We start from the raw sequence: 22,811 nt of genomic DNA, 5'->3' as shown, positions 1-22,811 counted from the left end.
TTTTAATTCACCAAACCTTGTTCTATCAGTTTCTGATACTTTAGTTTGGGCTTATTTAATTTAAAATCATTGTTTTTAGTTGTTTGAGGCGCTTATCACAACCTAAAAATGGATTTATAGAAGACTGTTTAATAAATTAGGACCACTTTTTGTATAAGCGACCTCTGGAACATTATTCTGCGGTATTTTATTAAAGTGATTATGCAAAAAAGCTCATGGGAATATTTTTCCCAAGGAATTTGAGGTTTTCGTCTCGTATAAACATATTTTGCTGAATATAAAACCAAAATCCTATTATTTTTCTGTCATACATTGATTTGTTATTTATTTCTTTGTCCTCTAGATTTTTTTCAGTACTTAAAAGGTTTATTTATAAGCCAAATTAGTGCAATGTAAATATTTTACATTTTTACACAGCAATTCTTATCGACAGTGAAGACGGGAAGTCGTAAATTTTTATTACATCTTTCAATGTGAGATAAAATAAAAATGCGATATCCAAACTGCAAGGTTTAAGATTAGCGAAACATGATATGCCATGTTTATTGGAAATACTCGACATCATTAGCACGTGCAAATCCTACCCTGTCGCCTAATTTCCTATGAAATTAAAATGGTAAATGTTTTTAGGGTTCATTTATTTTTTCAGGTATGCGTATTTACGAGGTCCACAAGGTTTTGAAACATCTTTACTGGCCGGCCAGTGCCACTGTGGTGGGGGTAAAGATGACTAATGTGAAATGCGGTACAATGCATGGCGCCGCTCTACACTAATGTAATCTGATTAAATACATAAATAGAAACATAATTATATTATTACTCGCAAATTTTGTTTTACTGCCTAGCAGTCTGAGGGCCGCGAAAAATCGCTCCGAGGGCCGCATGCGGCCCACGGGCCGCGTAGTGAGTATGGATGCTTTAGTGTATGGTCAAACATTAGGAAACACGTTATAATAGTGTAGTTTCAACCATTTCATCTTTCCCTCGTAATCCTAATAATAAAAAATCCTAATAATAAAAAATTAAAGAAGCTATTTATAAAATCACAATAAAGACCTCGATCAGATACAGGACAAAGGTTAAAGGAAAGATAGTAATAACGATTCCGATGATATCATTCATGTATTAAAGATAAATTCATAAAGGGAATTTCTTTGTTCAAAAGATGATTTATTTATATAAACATAGTCAGTTAAAATAATTGGTTATAGATAAATCGATCTTTATATAGATTTTATCAATACCGATATTAAAGCATAGGTACAAATTTAAAAGCCATGATATATATAATGACCTAATAATTTATGCAGCTCCTGTTGAATATACCTTTATATTTTATGAGAACTTTATTTATAGCGTGTATGAAGGTGGATGTGTGATAGCCGTTATCTGCATTTTATACTAGTACTCGTATTTGCATTATTTTGTAATAACAACGTTAAATGCCACGTTTATAATATAACTGTGGAATTGTAAAAAAATATAAATTAAAAAAATAGTGGTGATAATGTGTGAAGTATTTGTTAATGTACCTTTTTTACATGTATCTGTAATATTTTACGAGGAAATTTATTTGTAGCATGCATGTGAATGGATGTATAATAACAATAACCGTTAACTGAGTGTGATATGTGTTAAACTAAACACGTTTGGTTTTAAATACAGGGTTAGCTACTCAAAATGAGTCTACACTGGTGCCACGCTTTGGTGGCTTTTACTCCACGCTTTGGTAATATTCATTGGATTTTGTGAAAATGCTAAAACAAGTCAATTTTTGTTTTAAAGGGGATATCTTTTAACGAAATAGATGTCTGTCACTTGTCAACCCCTCCCTTCCAGTACCTTCTTCTTCAAGTGCCATCTTCGTTCCGAAGGTTGGCGATCATCAGGGCTATACGTATTTTCGAAACTGCTGACCGAAACAATTCGTTGCTGCTACAGCTATACCATTCCCGTAGATTCTTTAGCCAGGAGTTTCGTCTTCTTTCTATGGACCTTTTTCCTGCTATTTTCTCTTGTATAATTATTCGAAGCAGTTCATATATTTCGCCTCTTGTAATGTGTCTCACGTATTGCAGTTTTCGTTTTTTGATCGTAAATATGACTTCCTTTTCCTTATTCATTCTTCTCAAGACCTCGACATTTGTGACTCTCTCGGTCCATGATATTCTCAGGATTCTGCGATACATCCACAGTTCAAATGCCTCTAATTTTTTGGTATCAATCTTTTTCAACGTCCTTGACTCATTTTAAGGCTCAAATCTCTTCCGCAGAACACTCTCTTTATTTTAGTGAATATGGATCTGGCTTTTTCTATTCTTATTTTGATTTCTGCTGAGCTATCGTTGTCTTCATTTATAAAAGTGCCTAAATATTTGTATTTGCTAACTCGATCGATAATTTCATTGTGTAAATATAAATTTTGGACATTTTGTGTTGATTTCGATATTACCATAAATTTATTTTTCTTTATGTTCAATGATAGTCCATATTCTTCGCTGCAGTCTGCTATCTTATTCACCAATGTCTGTAGCTCTTCAAGTGTTTCTGCGATCAGAACGGTGTCGTCGGCAAATCTCAGATTGTTTAATCTAACACTATTTATTTTAATACCTACGGATTGCTCAGAGAGTGTTCTATTCATTACGTCTTCGGAATAGAGATTAAACAGGGTTGGTGACAGTATACACCCTTGTCTCACACCTCGCTTTATTTCAATTTCTTCAGTGGTATTATTCTCTACTCTCACTACTGCTTTCTGATACACATTAGTACCACAAATCTTTAATTGTAAATAGGGAATATACCATGTGTGGCACATCATTAGATATGTACTTCGCTGGAGAATTCAGACATCCATGATTTTTTTCCATATTAACTTTACTCTTTGAAAAAGTATCAGTTTATTGAAAGTGTTACACCTCTTAAAAACTTAACTAAACGCCTATGTTTTGCTAGTGTCAACTTCAAATAGTTCCCGTCGCGTCAAAAACTACATTAAAACGTGGAACATTAATAGAAAACTTTATTAAATGTACTTAATGTATTACAATCACATTACTCTCCTCTGAGAGCAATAATTACTATTTAAATGGGAATAAGCCACAATTAAAGGTTAAAATACGTTTATTGACGTTTCAATTTCCACTTCGGAAATCGTTCTCAAAATACAAACATTAGTAAATTAAACAAATTTTGTTTTTTGTTACTTAGTGAAAAATTCTTCTAATAATTTAATTTTATCTGACTCATCTATATTGACAATTCAGACATACATTATACATTTTAAAGTAGACGACTTTAAAATAATATTGCCAATATTGTTGAGTTGCGTTCCTGGGACGAGTTTACTTATAAGATAGTTCATTCGATTACATGAAATCAACTTTAACTTGAGAATATCCGTCAGAAAAGAGATCTATCAAATTCTCTATTTTTAATATAGGATTGATGTTCACTTATTCTAACATTTAATGGCCTTGACGTTTCACCTAAATAATATTCCCATTTAAATAGTAATTACTTTAAAATGCCACAAGAAAATAGCTTCAGAACAATATCTGAGAGCAATGAAATCTTATCGTGGTGAAGAGGCGCATCATAATTTGTCGTGGTCGCTAATTCTGTGAAATGAACACAATCAAGGGTCAATCTAAGGATCGATCGATGCCAGACGTTGTGGAACTGGATCCTGATACACATCATGCTTCCGAATATGAATGAAACGAGACTTGTTCTTCTAGTCTAGAGTATACCAGCTAATTGGCTTATTCTAAATCTTCTATTAACATTATAGAAAGTCCTAGAGAGTTCGGCAGATCTGCTACATATAAGTTATCCGCCAACACCTGACAGATCTTTTATTTGGTCCTGGTAACAAATGCTGGAATCATTCTCCTTTATAGAAAGACCTATCACCAAGATAGAACTGAAGGTGAATTTGATAAAACCAAATATATGCTAATAAATAATGGGCAAGAATCCATTCACACTATCATATTCTTCTTCTTCTTCTTCTTCTTTTTATATAGACATGACTCTGTCTGTTTTTCAGTGAGCCTCCAGTAAGTTGTCATTCCATCGTTTGCGTGGTCTTCCTATTGGGGAACCGAATTGCCGTCTTTACTACTCTATTTGTTGTCATTCGGCTTATATGATCGTTCCATTCTACTCTTCTATTTCTTACCCAGTTTTTGATGTTCTCCACCATGCATCAATGTCGTATATCGGTACTTCTAGCTCTGTCCCATAGTGTCTTACCATCAATTTTTCTAAGTGTTTTAATCTCTGCTGTTTCTAACATCCTGTTTGTACTCTCTGTGTCAGGTATGTCATTATTGGTCTGATGACTGTTTTGTAAATTCTGCCTTTCGTTTCTTTCCCGATATTTTTATTTCTCCATATTGTTTCGTTTAGGCAGCCTGCGGCTCTGTTTGCTCTATTCACTTGATCTTCCACTTCGGTTTCGAGCTTTCCGTAGCTAGATAATGTGATGCCTAGATATTTATACTCCATCACTTGTTCTATTATCTGACCTTTCAGCTCCAATTTACATCTTAGTAAATTTGCTGTTATACCATGCATTTTGTCTTTGTTGGGGAAATTAACATGTTAAATTTTCTGGCGGTTATATTAAATTGGTGCAGCATACGTTGTAAATCATCTTCACTTTGAGAGAGTAGTATTGCGTCGTCTGCATAGCAGATTATTTTAAGTTGCTTTTCTCCCATTTGGTATCCTTTTTTAGTTATTACTTTTTTTATTATTTCATCCATAATCAGGTTGAACAATAGAGGACTCTGGGAATCTCCCTGTCTTGACTATCATATTGGGGTAGAAAAATAGAGAAGCTTCTCAGAATTTATATACTCTATAATAAAAAATCGGACAGATTGCCATTGTAGGATCTGATCGGGCATTCTTCTTCTTCTTGACAACTCGGGGTGAGTTTACGCCGCATCTACTATAACTCTCCATCTTTTACGATCTTACGTTTTCATTTCCCATCGGGCATTCCTCTACTAGATTTTGTTTTTTTTGCCCCACCTAAAAAGTGAGTCTAAGCACCTACCACAGTTTGTTCTGATTTTGTTCTGGTTTGTGGCTCAGATTCGTCTTGGTTGGTCGAAACCCTCTGGCTTGCATGTGATACATGGCATATTCCGGGTGTCAGATGGTTCATTCTTCTCCCAATCTTCTCGCCAACAGTCGGTTTGTCTTGAAGTTCTTTTCAATTAGATTTCTTTCAGAATCTAGAGGGTAGTTTCTTAAACGAAGCCTACTTATGTCTTTGCTGGTGATACCAACGTGAGAGCGGAGCACAGGATCAACGTTAATTTTTCTATACTTCCTGACAAGGGCATGTTCTCGGCGGGTATGTGAGTGTGTTATATGGCATAGTACTGGTAGCCAGTATCTTGGTGTGGCCTTTATTGTTCATGATATAATACATAAATCCTGGTTTAGTTGGCCGTCAACACATTTGGTGTGCGGGCTGTTGAGCCACACCGGTTCACAATACTTCGCAACGGGATACACGAGTCCCAGTGCTGTCGATCTAAGTGTAGACGCTGAGGAATCCCATGTAGTACCGCATATCTTTTGCAGAATTTTATTTCGTACAGTAAGTTTTGCAGTCGTCTTTGTAAGATGTTTTTTTAAAATTACGATAGGAACTATCTAGCAAATCGGGACTACAACGGACTTTGGAGACACATGAAGTCAGACACACCCACCAGGAAAACTAAATGCCCGATCTACAAAACATTGATCAGACCACTTCTCATCTTTGGTTCAAAAACTTGGGTACTATAAAAATAGGATGAATCGCAACTAGCAACATTTGAAAGAAATAACGTCCAACATAGATATGGCGGTGAAATAGTATTTAGAAATACAATTTCAAATTGTACCAAGCTTACGAAGAACCTAGTATGATAGAGTTGGTTAAGCTTGAAAGAGTGAGATGGATGAATTATATGGAGACATTAACCCCTGTGAATTTTTTAACTAAATATTTATTTATTGCGTACAATATTACAATACAATTTATTCAGTATGCTACTTTATAAAACACTCCCTTTTCCAAACATAAAGTGGCTTGGCATTTGATGCAAATGCATCTTGCGCGAAGATAACATATTCTGCGTCTTAGTTGTTTATAAATTTTTTGAGGATAATAACCACCTGTACCTGTCTACCATTGCACATATAATGTCTACAGATGATTCTAACAAAATTTAGCAGGTCAATTTTGTTACCTGCAAGTAAATACAGTCTCCAGGTATTCACGACTGAAACATTGATCATATGTGTAAATAGAGGCTACCACCATTTTTTTCTTGAACAACAATTCTATAATTATTTACTGACTGGTCCAATAAATCAACACCTTCCATAGCTGAGTTATAATTAGCAAAGATCAAAGGTTGTGGCACACTTATTTTCTCTTGTTCAAGTTTAGACCAACGTTTGAGAGTGTCAAAAGAGCATGACTAGTAAAATAATTATCAAAATATAATATAATATGATCTTTCGGATTCTCAATCACTTGTAATAACTCCAACACAATTCTGGAACCCAACGGTATATTACTATTTTCCAGTGCCTGATTAGTCCTCTGTTTTGCTCCACAGTATGTGTCGAATTAGTAACAATAGCCAGTCGAACTACAAATCATCCAATCTTTGTAGCCAAAGCGGACGAGCTTTCCACGAATAAACTGTTTGGAGGAATGATGTCCAAAATATTTTACCATTGCCTCATCTATTGACAGGTCTTTGTGAAATACCCCCCACTGTAGAGTTTTTGTTAAGTTTTTCCATTAGTGGTCGTAATTTATACATTTTTTATTATTTTTGTTCAGTTTTTCTGTTGTGTCCGTACACACTTTGTATATATTTTTACTATCTTACGTGATGTCTTCAGGATTGAAATGAAATAATGAATGTACTTGTAGTTTGTAGATTTAATCATATATTTCTGATATGAATAATGCAGTACAATGAAAGTAGGTTAACTCCCCACCGCAGAACAATGACAGCATATCATGTCCTTATATGACAGTTGGTGTGTTCCGTAGGTGTAGGTCGGAACAGCAGTTTGTAATATTATAGAAGATATAACACTCTTCCCCCCCTAAAATGTAATACTATGATACCATTATAAATCTAATCTTTTTGGTGCTACTATAGTTCTTTTGGAACGGCGCAAAGGAACATCTCAGGAGCAGCAGTTACATTAATAAATAATACAGATTACCAATATTATTTTAAATATTGGTATACAATACAAATTTAAAATTAGTTTCTTATGGAGGTCAGCCACTAAATATTTTAGGCATGGCGGGGGTACAGGTCAAGTACAGGAAAGTAATTAAAAACTTAAACATTTATGTAGTAGAGTCAAATAAACATCCACTGCTAGGCAGGGAGTGGATTAGTCAATTACAGTTGAATTTTCAAAATGAAATCTTTAGTGTAGATTTAAATGTGCAATCAAAATTACATAGTTTATTTGAAAAATATAGTAGAATTTTCAAAAAAGATATAGGAAAGATTGTGGGCCTACAGGCAAAACTTCAGGTAAAATCCAATATTCAACCATTTTTTATTAAAGCAAGGAAGGTACCACATGCATTACTACCAGAAGTAGAAAAAGAGATACAACATTTACAAAATGAAGGTGTATTTAAAAAAGTAAATAGCTCTGAGTTTGCAACACCAATTATACCAGTGATTAAAGCAAATGGATCTGTTAGGATATGTGGGGATTTTAAGAGTACATTAAACCAATACATAGTAGTTGATGAGTACCCATTGCCCACAATTGAGGAGTTATTTTCTTCCATGGCGGGAGGTGAAAAATTCACAAAAATTGATCTGAAACAGGCTTATTTGCAAATGGAAGTAAGAGAAGAGGATCAAAAATATTTGACACTGAGTACTCCAAAAGGACTTTTCCAAAGTACACGATTAATGTATGGATTAGCCAGCGCCCCAGCAATTTGGCAAAGGGAGATTGAAAACTTACTTAAAGATATACAGGGGGTATCGGTATTCCTGGATGATATCAAGATTACGGGACCAGATGACATTACACACCTTCAGAGGTTGGAACTAGTCCTGAGCAGACTACACGAACATAATGTACGGGTAAATTTTAAAAAATGTCAATTTTTAACTAATTCAATCGAGTACTGTGGCTATGAGATCGATAAAACCGGTATACATAAAACGAAAGAGAAAGTGGATGCAATAGCCAATGCAAGAGCACCTACAAATAAAAAGGAAGTTAGAGCTTTTGTTGGTCTGTTAAACTATTATGGACGGTTTTTAAGAAATATAAGTCACATATTACATCCAATATATAATCTCCTTAAAGATGGTGTAACATTTAGGTGGAGTAGGGACTGCCAAAAAGCATTTGAGAGGGCAAAAGAAGAGATTCTCTCAGAAAGGGTTCTTGCTCATTTTGACCCAACTTTACCTCTAGTTTTAGCTACAGATGCTAGTCCATATGCTGTGGGGGCAGTACTTTCCCACATCTACCCTGATGGAACCGAGCGCCCTATTCAATTTGCGTCCCAGATGCTGAGTGAGGTACAACAAAAAATGCGCAAATTGACAAAGAGGCTTATGGTATAATTTATGGAGTAAAAAAATTCTACTATTATCTATTTGGCAGACCTTTTACATTACTGGTTGATAATCAACCACTAATACAAATCTTGTCACCTTCAAAAAGTTTGCCTACACTTACAACTACAAGAATGCAACATTATGCATTATTTTTGCAAAGTTTTCAATACAAGATAAAATACAAAAATACTAAAGCACATTTAAATGCAGATTCTTTATCTAGACTACCAGCAGCCAATATTTCAAATGTAATTTATGATGTTGCGGATAAATTCGAAATTATGCAAATTGAAACCCTACCCGTTACAATAGAAGATATAACAGTTTCATTGTTGGCCAAATGAAAATATTTTTTTATAGCATAATACCTGTTACGAGACATACACTTCTTGACCATTAGATTGTTTAGATCTTCATCTGCAGACCAATATAATTTTTCTCTTGGTAATCGGTAATAACCAGTAAATAGTAGAAATCCTAAAAATGTTTTGATTTCATTGTTTGTAACCCTGAAATTATGATCATTTTTTTGTGCTACATAACGTACGGTTTCGTTGGCCATAAAACTGATTATATCATCATTATTAATTTTTTCAAATATCTCTACAGGATTCAAGTCAGCCAACTCTAATTTTACTTTCTCTGGGCGAACTAAATATTCATCTTCTCCCCTCATTGTAATATCAACTACTGTATCTGTCCATTGTGGTTCCTCTAGCAGGACCTTTGATTTCGTACTATTTTCATTGCGCTACAATCTAGTTAGTAAAGGAACATCATCCTCTGAATCGCTGTCGAGATTGAGTCTATCTTGTGAAAATATTTCTAATGTTCCGGGTACATCTAACGGCAGTGTGTCACATTAAATGTTATCCTCATCGATATCCTCTTCATCGGTTTGATGGTCCTCCTCAGGCGGTAGTATAACAATGTCAATATTTTTGTCGTCATCAATGTCATCCAATGCCTGTTGCATATTTTTGTAAAACCTTGTAGATTTTCCGTAAAATGTTCCTGCCAAATACTTGGCAAATCCATATTGCAGCTATCTAAAAAATAATAATAATGTAACGTCGACGTATTCCCAATGTACTAGTATGAGTACAGCAACATTCACATGCCAAAAAACACGGCTTTTGAATGTTTGTCAGAGAAGTTTCAATAATACTTATAAAATATACTTACTTTACAAAATAAAGTCAACATTTTATCAAATCAATGCATAAATTGCACACAAAAAGAATAAAAATGTAATGCACTAACACGAGTGTAAATATAGGTACCTAAAATTGTAAGTTAGTTTCACGCAAACAAAACCAGTTATTTACCCATAAATTTACACGGACATTCTTTGTTGTTCATTCCACCAAATGTTATTTAAAAAATTATTTTATAAAGCACAGACAGAAAAAAATTCTGTTTTCGTGGAGTGTACCCAAATGAGCACACCGGGAACAAATGGGTTAGTAAATTAAGATCTAACCAAGTTAGAGTTAATGCTGATTGATTCAAGATAGAATTATATAACTATACTTATATAGATAGGAAGAGTATTAATTATAAAATTACTCTTGGTAGAAACGATACCATTTTTTTACTTCAATTTATATTAGCAACAGTATACAATCACAGAAGAAAGATATCATCTTCTTGTGGTGCATACAGTTCCGGATGTGTGACTTTTAATTTACAGCTTCTCGAAACAGGTCTTCCGTCGTCATATTGAACCAATTTCTAAGGTTATGATGCCAGGAAATACGTCGTGGTTTCCCGGGGCTCCTTTACCAAAAAAGGTTCCCTTCAATAACCAATTGAAGTAATTTATTGTTTTTATTTAATTTGTTATGTTCATCTTCATATCTTCTTCTTCTTCGCGTGCCATATCAGACTTATCCGACGTTGGCGATCACCATTGCGAAGGTTTCTCGATTTTCTGCAATATGGAATAATTGTCCTGCATTTGATATCTGTGTCCATTCACTAATGTTTTTTAACCAAGAAACTTGTTTCTTCCTACGCCTCTACGGCCCTCTATTTTGCCTTTAAGGATCAGTTGTAATATTTTATATCGACTTCCCTTACTATATGTCCCAGATAAGACATTTTTCGATGTTTAACAGTCTTTAACAGTTCTCTATCTTTGTTGACGCTCCTTAGTACTTCTTCATTAGTTTTCCGTGCTGTCCAAGGTATCTTTAGCATTTGTCTATAAACCCACATTTCCAATGCTTCAATTTTGTTCATGATCGATACTTTTAGCGTCAACACTTCTGCACTATACAAAAGTACGGACCAAACATAGCACTTAACCATTCTTTGTCTTAGTTCTAAACTGAGATGATTATTGCAAAGAAATGACTTATTTTCATAAAAGTTTTAGTCATTGGTATTCTATGTTTTATTTCTGTGTCTGGATCTAGTTGGTCCGTTATCACAGTTCCCAAATATGTCATTTTGTGAACTTTCTCAACTTGGACTCCGTTTAATTGAAGCTTTGCGTCGGGATGTGGGTCACGACTAAACATTAAACATTTGGCTTTGTTTGAGTTTATTTTAATCCCGATTTCCTCTCCTACCTCGTGAATACGATCAAGCAGAATTTGGAGACCTTCAATATTATCTGACAGAATTACTGTATCGTCTGTATATCTAATCACATTAAGTAGTTCCCCGTTGATTTTTATTCCATATGGTTGTCTCTCAAGTGCCTTTTTAAATAGCTGCTCCGAGTAAACATTGAACAATGTTGTCGACAAAATGCAACCTTGTCTGACTCCTCGTCATCGGTGTAGTTATCTCCAATTTTTACGATAGCAGTTTGATTCCAGCATAAATTTTTAATGACACGAATATCCTTGTCATCTATTCCGATATTTTTCAGTATTTGCATTAATTTTACATGCTGTTCTTTATCGAATGCCTTTTCGAAGTCCACGAAACATGCAAATACATCTTTGTTTTGGTCACGGCATTTTTGTAATAGGGATGTTAAGCGCAAAAAGTGCCTCCCTGGTTCCCATAGCATTTCTAAAACCAAATTGGGTATCTTCGAGATCTTCTTCGCATTTGCGTCTAATTGTGTTGTGAAGTATTCTTAGGAAAATTTTAAGAGTGTGGCTCATTAGGCTAATTAATCGATATTCTGAGCATTTTCTCGCATTGTGTTTTTTAGGTATTGCGACAAAGATGGATTTGAGCCAATCTGTGGGAATCACTCCGGTATTATATATATATTGAATTAAAAAGTCTGCATATCACGTTTTTAAAATAATAATTAATTTATTCCACTTGGTTTTCTATTTATTTATTATCAATATTTATTTAGTTTATATACGTTTAATATATTCATACACTTACTATATTATGCCCTCCTGTGATTTATTCCTATTATTTTACTCGAACTATGACTCAGAAATAGGGTCAGTTTCTTTGGTAGTTATAGTTTAAATAAATTATTGAGTAATTGTGACTCTTTAAGTTGTGACAATTCCTTAATAGCTGTATTGTTTATGTATACTACTGAGCACTGTCCCTATGTAGAAACACAAATTCAGCAAACATTAACACAGTATGATCTTGGATGTTTTTATATTATTGATAGTAGTTGTAAATATCTTCTTTTTTTTTTCAGATGATGAAACATGGATGGGACAACTACGTAAGATACGCATGGGGTAAAAATGAGCTGAAACCGATAAGCAAACGTGGTCACAGTGCCAGTATTTTCGGTTCCATGCCGTTGGGAGCTACGATTCTGGACAGTTTAGATACTCTCTACATTATGGGCATGAAAGATGAGTTCAAGCAGGCTAGGGAGTGGGTGGCTAACGAGTTGGATGTTGAACAAGCAGTAAGTAATAAAAAATATCTTCTACTTATCTCCTATTAGTTATTTTTTTAAACAAAATATATTCTTGACGCCTCACAAAGAAATGTTTGTATATTGGAATGGTCAAATCTTAATTTTCCACACAATATCGGTACTGTGAATATCACACCTAAACTTTTCATATATTCGGTGTATTTTTATTTTTTTAATTATTAAGCCGCATCACCTACTGGAGATATTAGCTTGAGGACATATACAATAGGTTAATTACAAATTGATTTTTGCAATGAGGTCTTCTTCTTCTTCATGTGCCATTTCCTCTAAGAAGGTTGGCAACCATCATGGCAATTCGCACTTTCGATACCGCTGCTCTAAAGAGGTCAGCAGAAGTGCAGTTAAAACAAGCTCTCAAATTGTTTAACTAGGAGATGCGTCTTCTTCCGCGACTCCTACCCTGTATTCTTCCCTTTGCATTATTAATTGCAACAAGTAATAACGCTCGCCCCTCATGACATGTCCCAGATATTGCAGTTTTCTGACTTTAATTGTATTTAAAACCTCTTTATCTTTTCCCATTCTTCTCAACACCTCGACATTCGTGACTCTATCCACCCAACTTATTCTTAATATCCTTATGTAGGCCTATAACTCGAAGGCTTCTAATCTGTCCGAAACATCTTTCTTTAATGGCCAAGCCTCTAACCCATAAAATGATACGGAGAACACGTAGCATCTCAGACGTCTTATCTTTTAAGAAATTGAAATGTCCCTGCTGCAGAGTACTTTTTTTAGTTTGTTGAAAGAATTTCTTGCCTGTCCTATTCTTGCCTTTATCTCTTCTGTGTACTCAGTATTTTCGATTGTACCCAGATATTTATATTTTTCAACTTTTTTATTTTTTTTTCCATGTATTGTTATGTTTTCTTGGCGCTGTTGGGCTTTTGTAATTATCATAAATTGTGTCTTTTTTGTGTTTAGGGACAGTCCTTGTCGTCGGCAAACCGTATATTATTGATTGGTCGGTCATTTACCTTTATTCCCATAGTTAGTTCTTCTAGTGTCCTGGATTATTTCCTGTGAATACAAATTGAACAAAGTAGGAGACAGGACACAGCCCTGCCTGACGCCCCTCTCAATCTGTATTTCATTTGAAAAGACGTTGTTCTCTTTTACCTCAGTCCGTTCGTCTTTAAATAGCTCTTGAATATAATGCTGCCATCTTTTAAGCCTTTCACCGACGTCTATATTTTTATATTTAATTTAATTTAATTTTTAAAACTGATATTTATCAGTTTTGTGATTATTAGTCATAATAACTTCAATTTTAGATAACATTCATCAAATCTTGTCAACTCCTGGTATGATTCACTAGTACTAATTTGAATTAAATACGTAGATAATATTTTACCAAATGAACTACTTCAGTTCAATAGGCTTTGAATCCAAAATTTATCTTTTAGTCATACCAGATGATTATGAAGTGTTTTTTTATTTATGTTTGGTATTATAGTGGCAACACATTAATAAAAACTGCCCTAATCATGTTTCAAGTAATACAAATTACCTATCTGTGCCAGGTATAATTGTGCAATGGGACCAGCAAATTTGATTAAAATATATGAAAAATGCATCAGTGATCTAAAAGATTTTGATAACATTTTCTTTTTGACATTTTTATAGCGTCATGTCGTTTCCTTAGTTATTTCTCTATATTAATGTAAACATGCGTGGTAAACACTTCTTCGGCTCATCTCACTATTTTTACTCTACTTTACTATTACTCTCTGGTGTTATTCGATCTTCTATATGTTTTTTTATACGTCAGCTTTGTAATTCGTTACTTAAAGGTTGTCACTCCCGAAGGTACTTTTTAAAAAGGCCCTTTTAAAGGTACAACTAACAGAGTAACAGCACTATTGTTAATTACATTACAACTAATTTTAAAACAGAAATTTACAATATTTATATAAAATTAATTGATGACGACCTCTCTGTGATTTATGTTGAAACTGCTGATCGGCTCGATTAGTGGACTGCAATACCACTGATGTACGAGGTTATTGTAGCGTAATTCGCTTCTTTACTTAACTGCATTATATTCCTATTCACCTATTTTGGCATATTCTCAGAACTTCCTTTGTTTAGTTGAAGTCTAAGATTCATATTCATCTGAGGGACAATACATAACTTGTTATAAGTTTTGAACGTTTTTGCATAGTTTTTACCAATTTCGAAATACTTTTTCACGGTGCGAGATAACTTTAAAACGTTGATTTCAAATGCATATACCTTTTTCAGGCAGTAATTTTAGATAACCAACATTTAAGCCAACATATGGTGTTATATCGTTGTAGTAAAGAGCACATCCGCACTTCTTCTTCGTCAAGTACCGTCTTAGTTTCGAAGTTTGGCTATCATCATTGCTATTTGGATCTTATTATAGCTGCATGGAATAGTTTATTGGAGTTACAAGAAAACCACTCTCTTAAATTTCGTAACCAAACATCTTTCTTCTCCCTATAGTCTTCTACAATTTTTCCATGAATTGTATTTTGTAGAAGTTAATATTTATCTCCCCGCTTAACATGTCCAAAATATTGATATGTTATATTTTTCTTTAGATGTCTGATCATAGCTTAATGAAATAAGAAAAAAATCTGGAATCTCGGCAAGCTAAAAACAGAAGATACGCAGAATACGCAGGAGATATAGCAAAAAAATTACAAACGATCGAAACTGAAGATATAGAAAGTGACTGGAACAAAATTAGAACAAGCGCAATATAGGCAGCAGAGGAAACAGTGAAACAGCAGAGAACAAAGGCAAAATAGTGGATCAAAAGAGTGGTTTGATAAAGAATGCAAAGCCAAAAACATAAAGCAGAAACAAGCATGGATGACATGGATAAAAATCGGAACAGAGGAAAAACTAAATGAGTACAAAAGGAAAAAAAGTGATGCTGCAGTATAGTTCTGTAAAAAGGAAAAAATCAGAATGGAATTAAGAGCAAATCGAAGCAATAGAAGATAAAGTCAACATGCAGCAATATTTTCGATATGTTCTGAGTATAGGTTAAATACGATTAGCAAAGACTCGAAAAGCGACGGAACCAGATAAAATACCGAGTGAAATAATAAAGCTCTTCGAAAGTTCAGGTAAAATATCTCTCCTTCATCTGTTTAATAAAATTTATGAAACTGGCTATATACCAACGGATTAGCGGCTGTCGACTTTTTTGACGATACCTAAAAAAGCAAATGCAAAAAGATGTAGTGACTACCGAACCATCAGCTTGATGAGTCATGTTTTAAAGATATTTCTACGAATTTTGCACTCTAGGATGTACCAAAAAATAGAACAACAACTTGGTGACACACAGTTTGGATTCCGCAATAACCTTGAAACAAGAGAGGCACTATTTAGTATTCAGGTTATGGTACAGAGATGCAGAGATGTCGGACATCCAGTTTATATGTGTTTTATTGACTTTGAGGGAGGCCTTTGATCGACTAAAACACACTGAAATGATAGCCATTCTTCAGAAGGTAGGTATTGATGATAAAGACCTACGCATTATTAAAAATCTTTACTGGCATCAACGTGCAAACATCAGGATAGGCCGGGACACTTCTGAAGAGCTTCAAATACAAAAAGGAGTAAGGCAGGGCTGCATTTTGTCCCCGCTACTATTTAACATCTATTGTGAGTTCGTTTTCAATAAAGCAGTGGATAATGTTCAATGTGGTATAAAAATGAATGGCGTCAATATTAATAATTTGAGATATGCGAATGACACAGTGTTAATTGCAAGCAATTACGAAGAACTTCAACATCTAATTAATAGGATTATCACAACGTGTGATGAATATGGTCTTAAGCTAAACACCGCAAAGACAAAGGTTATGCTCGTCAGTAAAACGCCAATACAACCGGCAGTGGTAACAGCTTATGGTGAACAACTGGAGAGAACTAACAGTATCACTTACCTTGGTTGTAATCTAAATGAGAACTGGGATATGAGCAAAGAAATTAGAATAAGGATAGAGAAGACCAGAGCTGCATTCTTTAAGATGAAGAAACTGTTATGTGGAAACAATATTACTTTAAGTCTGAAAATTAGATTAGTGAGATGTTATGTGTTCTCTACTCTTTTGTATGGTGTCAAAGCTTGGACTTTGACGGATAGACTTCTCAAGAAACTGGAAGCCTTTGAAATCTGGGTGTATCGGAGAATCCTACGAATAAGTTGGGTGGATAGAGTTCGCAACGAAGTTGTTTTGCATCGGATGGGAAAAGTTACGGAAGTCGTCAAAACAGTTAAAAATCGCAAACTTGAATATTTTGGCCATGTTATGCGCCACCCAGAGAGATATAATATACTCAATTTAATAATACAAGGCAAGGTAGACGGAAGAAGAGGGCCAGGTAGAAGAAAAACGTCATGGCTTAGAAACCTGAGAGATTGGTTTAACAGATCCTCTGCATCTCTTTTCCGAGCTGCCGTCAACAAAATTACTATAGCCAATTTGATAGCCAACGCTCGATAATCGAGCTCGGCACATGACGAAGAAGAAGATAGGTTAAATAGAGTTGGTCACAGAATACAACCTTGCCCGACCCCTCTTTTTATGTTGATTTCTTCTGTAGGCACTTGGTATTTCACAATTATCTGAATATTTCGGCCATACTATCCAGATTTTACCATTGTTCTAGGGGTTTGATGGTGATATGTCCGATGTTTTGGAAGAAACAGGTTATCAGCTGACGAAGGACTTCAACAGGAGCAACTTTTATTGGATTTGGTTCATCTTGAAAGATCCATCGACTGTTGTTTAGGCTGAATTTATATGTGTGTGTATAAAATATTTAATCATTTTGTCACAGTATTATAAACATTATTTTAAGCACCGCTATTGAATGTTTCAACATTTTTAAAGCATTTATTTCGGAATTTATTTTGTTACTTTGATTAGTCCTTCTTGAGTGATCTTAATTTTTCAGCGGTGCAATGGTAATCATATTTTGGCAATGATTTTTGTTATTTCTTGGCTGTGGCATTACAATTTATTTTAAGAAATTTACATTCGTGATGTTTGCTACTTTCTTTTTTATCGCTAATTAATATAACCGACAACTCTGCGGATATTTGCCCGTTAAATTTCATAGTCACGCTCTTTAGTTACTTAAGTTGGAAATGGCAAATGTATGATAAGAACAGTTATTGAAATTAATATGAAAATATTGTGTTGTTCCTTGTCTTACATTCTTCGGCAGCTGTCGGATATATTCAATTTAACTTCTAATTCACTTTCTCCATGCTTTACTATCTTTTCCTAAACGTTTCCTTTGTTCTAAACTTTACCTCCCTTTTCATCCGGTTTTTTGTTCGATTTTCCCAGTTTTTCTTTGGTTAGCAATATAATTACAAGCAAAAAACGAATCTCTTAAAAGAGCTCTCTGTTACAACTTTTGTAATGCTTGTAACTTTCTTGAAACCAAATTGTATTACGGAATTGTAAAGAAGAAAAAGAAAAATAGCAATTAAAAACATTGAATAGAGTTTAAATCCCAGCACCTAGAAATATTTATGGGTTACTTATTATTAATATCTAAAAACAAATCTTTTACTTGCCACATGGTTATTCAGCTTGACGCCGGACATGAGTTACGACGTTGTGAATCAGAAGGTCTCGTTGAAATGATATATGGAAAAATTAACGATGGTAGTATCCGAGATGCGGTAACAACCCGAATGGGGGTTACTTTTTTACTAAAAGAAAAGAAAAATTAGGCAATAACGGATTCATTTAGTGAACAAAAGTTTAGATAAGAATTTTGAAAAATGTAATTACGGATTATTGAAAAGTAAGCAGTGATATATGAGGCTGAGGTTCTCAATATCTGTACGTTTTTTCATGGAGTTATGTTCTCTTAGAATGTAACAGAATTATCATTTTTAAGAAGGATCTCTTATAGAAATTATTTTCCAATTTTCCAAAAGTTTTGTTTGACCAATATACTTCAAATGGCAGTCTTTACATGGAATCTTATATAACACATTTGATTTCTTCCAAATATCTACAGATGTTTTTGTGTGCGAAAAGAGATTTCCAACTGTTTTACAATTTCTGATACCTATTTTAATGGATAACGGTTTGAACAATTTAGTAAGTTTATTAGTTAATTATGGAAAATCAGGTAGAGAATGGTATATATGATGGGACTCAGATGTGGACACTTCCCCAAGTTAAACTTCATTCGTGACTTGTATGACCCTCGCCCAAATTGATCTGCCCAAGTCTGGGTATATCCCTTTAATTTTTTTTGCATGATTGAATTACCATTGTTACATAATACACTAAATTTTTATGTAGATTGTAATAAGAGATAAATTCTCCTATCTACATATTATCATGATATGATATGACCATACGACCAAGGTAAATTTAAATTTTTCCTTATTTTTAAATAACATTTATTATTGAAATCATTTTAAATAAAATGTTTTATCAGGTCATCGAAAGAAATAAAATTTAAATTTTTATAATGAACTATGTCAGAAAACAGTAGTTTTCATAAAAGAAACCTAAAACCAGTATGTTTTCCTTTATTGTTAACGACTTTAATATTTTTATTTAATTAAGATGTAATTAATTTACTCTCAAATTATGTGACAACGAACACGAACCAAATTGCGTGACGGTATTTGTTTGCAAACATCTTGGCTGTCATTAAGTTGCACGTTGTTCGGCTAAAGGTGGGTACACATATGCGAGCCGAACGGTATACGTACCGTACGCGTACAGATCCTTGAAAAATATTCTACATCGTACTGATCGCATACTTATCTCGATCCATGGAAAGCGACAAACCAACAACGAACACACATGTGCGAAATGATTCATTTTATTTATAATTTGGGTACTGATTTATGTTCCTGTTTTTGCTTGTTTAACAAAAATAAAAATATGTACAATAATCAGTTTACTGTTTTCTCACGTCTCTCTAGGAAGGAACACGTCATTCACACAATGTCGATTTGATGACACAATAAAAATGTTCGCTGCGTCTAGTAAGCGCCGTCCAAACTGAAAGACGAGCTTCCTTTGAAGTCGTGAAATAAACCGCAACAATTTGGTTCGCGACGAGTCACGATGAAACAGTACGCAAGCGGTTTTTTCTGCCGTACACATTAACGAATATAGCGTTCGCATACCGTTTGGCTCGTATATGTGTACCGACCTTAACATAACACTGATATCCCTTTAATTGCTTCGAAATTTTCCTACTGACGATTAAAATCTATTTGAAAATCTCTTTTCTATCAAATCACGTGACAGTTTAAGGTTTAAAATAAATCAAGTTTAAGGAAAAAGACAGTTAAGATTTGATTTCACCTATAGTGCGTCTGTGTATCCGCTTATACGTATTTCGCCCTAAAAGAGCTCTTCAGAACATCTATTCACAGTCGCTTCACAGCAAAAATAAATCTCTTCAATCTTAGTAAGCAACTTTAACATGGCTTCGTATGGACGCAAATAGCTACATCTGATATTAAAATCCGTAAACTAATTTTCGAAACCAAAATCAAGTTTAATGTATTTTCTCTACTAAAAAACATAACATATTTTGGGCTATATTGATACTAGACAATATCCGTATTACAGGGAAAAAAATTGTACATTTGATTACAATGTACTTCCGCTTAAAGAATATACATTGAAATATGAATTATTTCTTTTACTAAATTAAAGTGCAGGAAATGAACTTTCTTTTTTTATTTAGTAGTGCATATAGCTAAACTTATAAGAAAAAAGTTCTTCTTCTTCCTCTTTATAAGCAATTCTGCTTGTTCATTTTCGGATTAATACCTCTATAGAAGATTGTCACTCTTCTTTTGCATCTTTTGCGCGTTCGTCCTATACTTCTTCTGCCGTTTGGTGACTTATCTCTTGTTATTTTGACGACACACGTTTCCTCCATTCTGCTTATTGCACTGCAATTGTGGTTTTTGTGCCGTTGTGTGTTAGCAGCCAGAGTTATCCAAACCTCTCGAAAGCGGCCTTCAGTTATATTTGCGTTTGGGTGAACGTCGTGTTTCATCCTTACCACAGAAAACCATCCTAGTACAGACCTCCTTGTTGGTAGAGCTGGGAATCCATATTCGTTGGATCAGGAATACTAGCACTTTTACAGGGTGTATCCGATTGCTAGTGTGCGCCATATTCGAGCTTTTGCCGATCCCTTTAGGATCCTTGAGTCAGCGCACCAATGCAGTTACTAACCAGTCGGATTTTTTGAACTCCTTTAAGACTGTACACCCTTCCATTTTCCTGGAAGCCTTAGTTTTTAGAGTAACGTAGATTCCAAATTATCTTAGTGGTGGGTAAGTTATTATTTCCTACTCATCCAGTTACTCTACAAACCATCGAACGAGATGGTCATCTGCATCTGTGGTACCAACTTCGCCACGCAGGCTGGTGTGGATACTCACATACGGAGGCTACGCTGCCGAGGACCCAGACAAGATGACGACAACATCTGTGGCATTTGTGAGCGCGCATTCAAGTCCTGAACTGGAGTGCGTCAACACATGAGCCGCGCTCATCCAGATGCGTACAACGGGGAGCTCGAGCGGAAGTACGAGAATCCCGGTAGGCTGGTGAGATTCGCCGACGACGATCTCATCCGGATGGGGCAAGAGGAATTCCGGTACGAGGGCCGGTTCATTCTGAAGTATTTGATGGAAATCTTTCCTGATAATACTAAAGAACAGATCCGGCGTGCTCGAGCTAAGCCAGAATACAAGGAGTTCCTCGAAAGTCTCAAGGAGGAAGAGCGACGTAGGAATCGGTCTCCGAGTCCCGTCACTGGACCTTCTAACACCGAGACTTTCGCAAACTACGCCTCTTCAAAAGGAGAACCCTCGCCGGTGAGGGCACCAGCTCAGGGTGAATCGGACACCCTCTCGTCCCCCGGGCTTAACAACGCGGGTCAGCACAGCGACACCCCGTGTCGCCGTGCGTCGTTTATTCCATTCTTTTTTTCTATTTTGTGTCCATTCATTTATACACTGTACGTTACATTTTCTTCTAATGTCTTTACTTCTCTTTCGATCTCCCAGCGTATTTCCTGTAATTCTTCGTAGTACTCTCATCTCTGCTGTTTCCAGTAGCCTTTGCGTTGTGGCTGTATCGGGTCTTGTTTCTGAAGCATGTGTCTGTTTCGCCATATAGTGTTATTAAGGCATCGTGCCAGTCTATTGGCTTTTTGTACTTGATCTCTTACTTCTCACTTCAAGAAAAAAGATATAACGAGAAATTAAAAAAATAGCTGTAAAATTGAGCAAAAATCGTTAAAAGTACAAAACTTTGAAGGAACGTACCTTGCTTAAAATTAATACTAGTATACTAGTATACTAATTAATACTAATATACTATTGCATATACCTAAAGCTGCGTAGAAAAAATTTATAGAACAATGTTTCCGAAAAAATAAAAAAAATGGCCCAAAAATGGTGTGAGTGACGATCTAAGGAAAATTGTATCTCGGATAATGTGAATCCTAAAGACTTCTACGAAACGTTATTTTGAAGAGGAAAGATAGAAGTTTTTTCTGTAAAGAAATACTTGTAGCTATAAAACCGTGAAACAAAGTTATGAGACAAAAAGTAAAAATCGCGTGTGTTCTTGTTTTTTTTTTTTGCTTCGTTTTTTGAATACATTTTTGTCAAAAAAATTATTTTTGACTTTAAACGGTGACATTCCGGTAGAAAATTTAATTTTGAACAACTTTTCTGTAGATGTATATGTACTAAACGTACAGAGAATTTAGCCAAATGCACCCTAGTGCAAAGCGAAAAATTCACCCCTTTCTCAAAAATGCACCTCTTCAAATGGTAGCACTCAGCGGATTTTTAATGTTTGGGGGTCCATTGACCATATGAAACAATAAAACCCCTTAACGTTGTAGTTCCTTTAAGTCCTATTTTTTGAACGTAATCTATAGTCTAAGAGTGATGTATTTTAATTATTTTAATTTGAATTTTAACTTGTGAGTATCTATCTAATAAATATTTTTATAAACTGGTCGCTGAAAGATTTTAAAACTATCTAAAGTAACTAAAACATTAATAAAACTCCAAAACCGGTCGCAGAAACACAAAAGGATTGTCAGTAGATACTTTCCGTTTCACGTCATTGATAGAAGTGGTTTCCCAACTCTACTCCTACACTTTACTAAATGTACAATATTCGATAGAAATATGATATTACGTCGATATGGACTTCGTAATGTGGCCTAATCGTGAGTTATTTGATAGTTTTTGTTCCCTTTTCGTTGTT

General features: G+C 34.7%; 1 protein-coding gene across 2 annotated transcripts in view; it reads left to right on the top strand.

Moving 5' to 3' along the window:
• Positions 1 to 22,811, top strand: part of LOC140441244 (mannosyl-oligosaccharide alpha-1,2-mannosidase IA-like) — a 396,800-nt gene that overhangs the window by 344,325 nt on the left and 29,664 nt on the right. For both annotated transcript variants that reach the window (XM_072531839.1, XM_072531840.1), the window contains one exon: positions 12,271 to 12,489. In XM_072531839.1, the coding sequence (XP_072387940.1) occupies positions 12,271 to 12,489 (219 nt within the window). The remainder of the gene's footprint in view (positions 1 to 12,270; positions 12,490 to 22,811) is intronic.

The sequence above is a fragment of the Diabrotica undecimpunctata genome, chromosome 5 (assembly GCF_040954645.1).
Source record: "Diabrotica undecimpunctata isolate CICGRU chromosome 5, icDiaUnde3, whole genome shotgun sequence".
In the NCBI taxonomy this organism is placed as follows: Eukaryota; Metazoa; Arthropoda; class Insecta; order Coleoptera; family Chrysomelidae; genus Diabrotica; species Diabrotica undecimpunctata.
The sequence above is the reverse complement of the archived record's forward strand: the minus strand, read 5'-3'. Positions and strand labels throughout refer to the sequence as shown.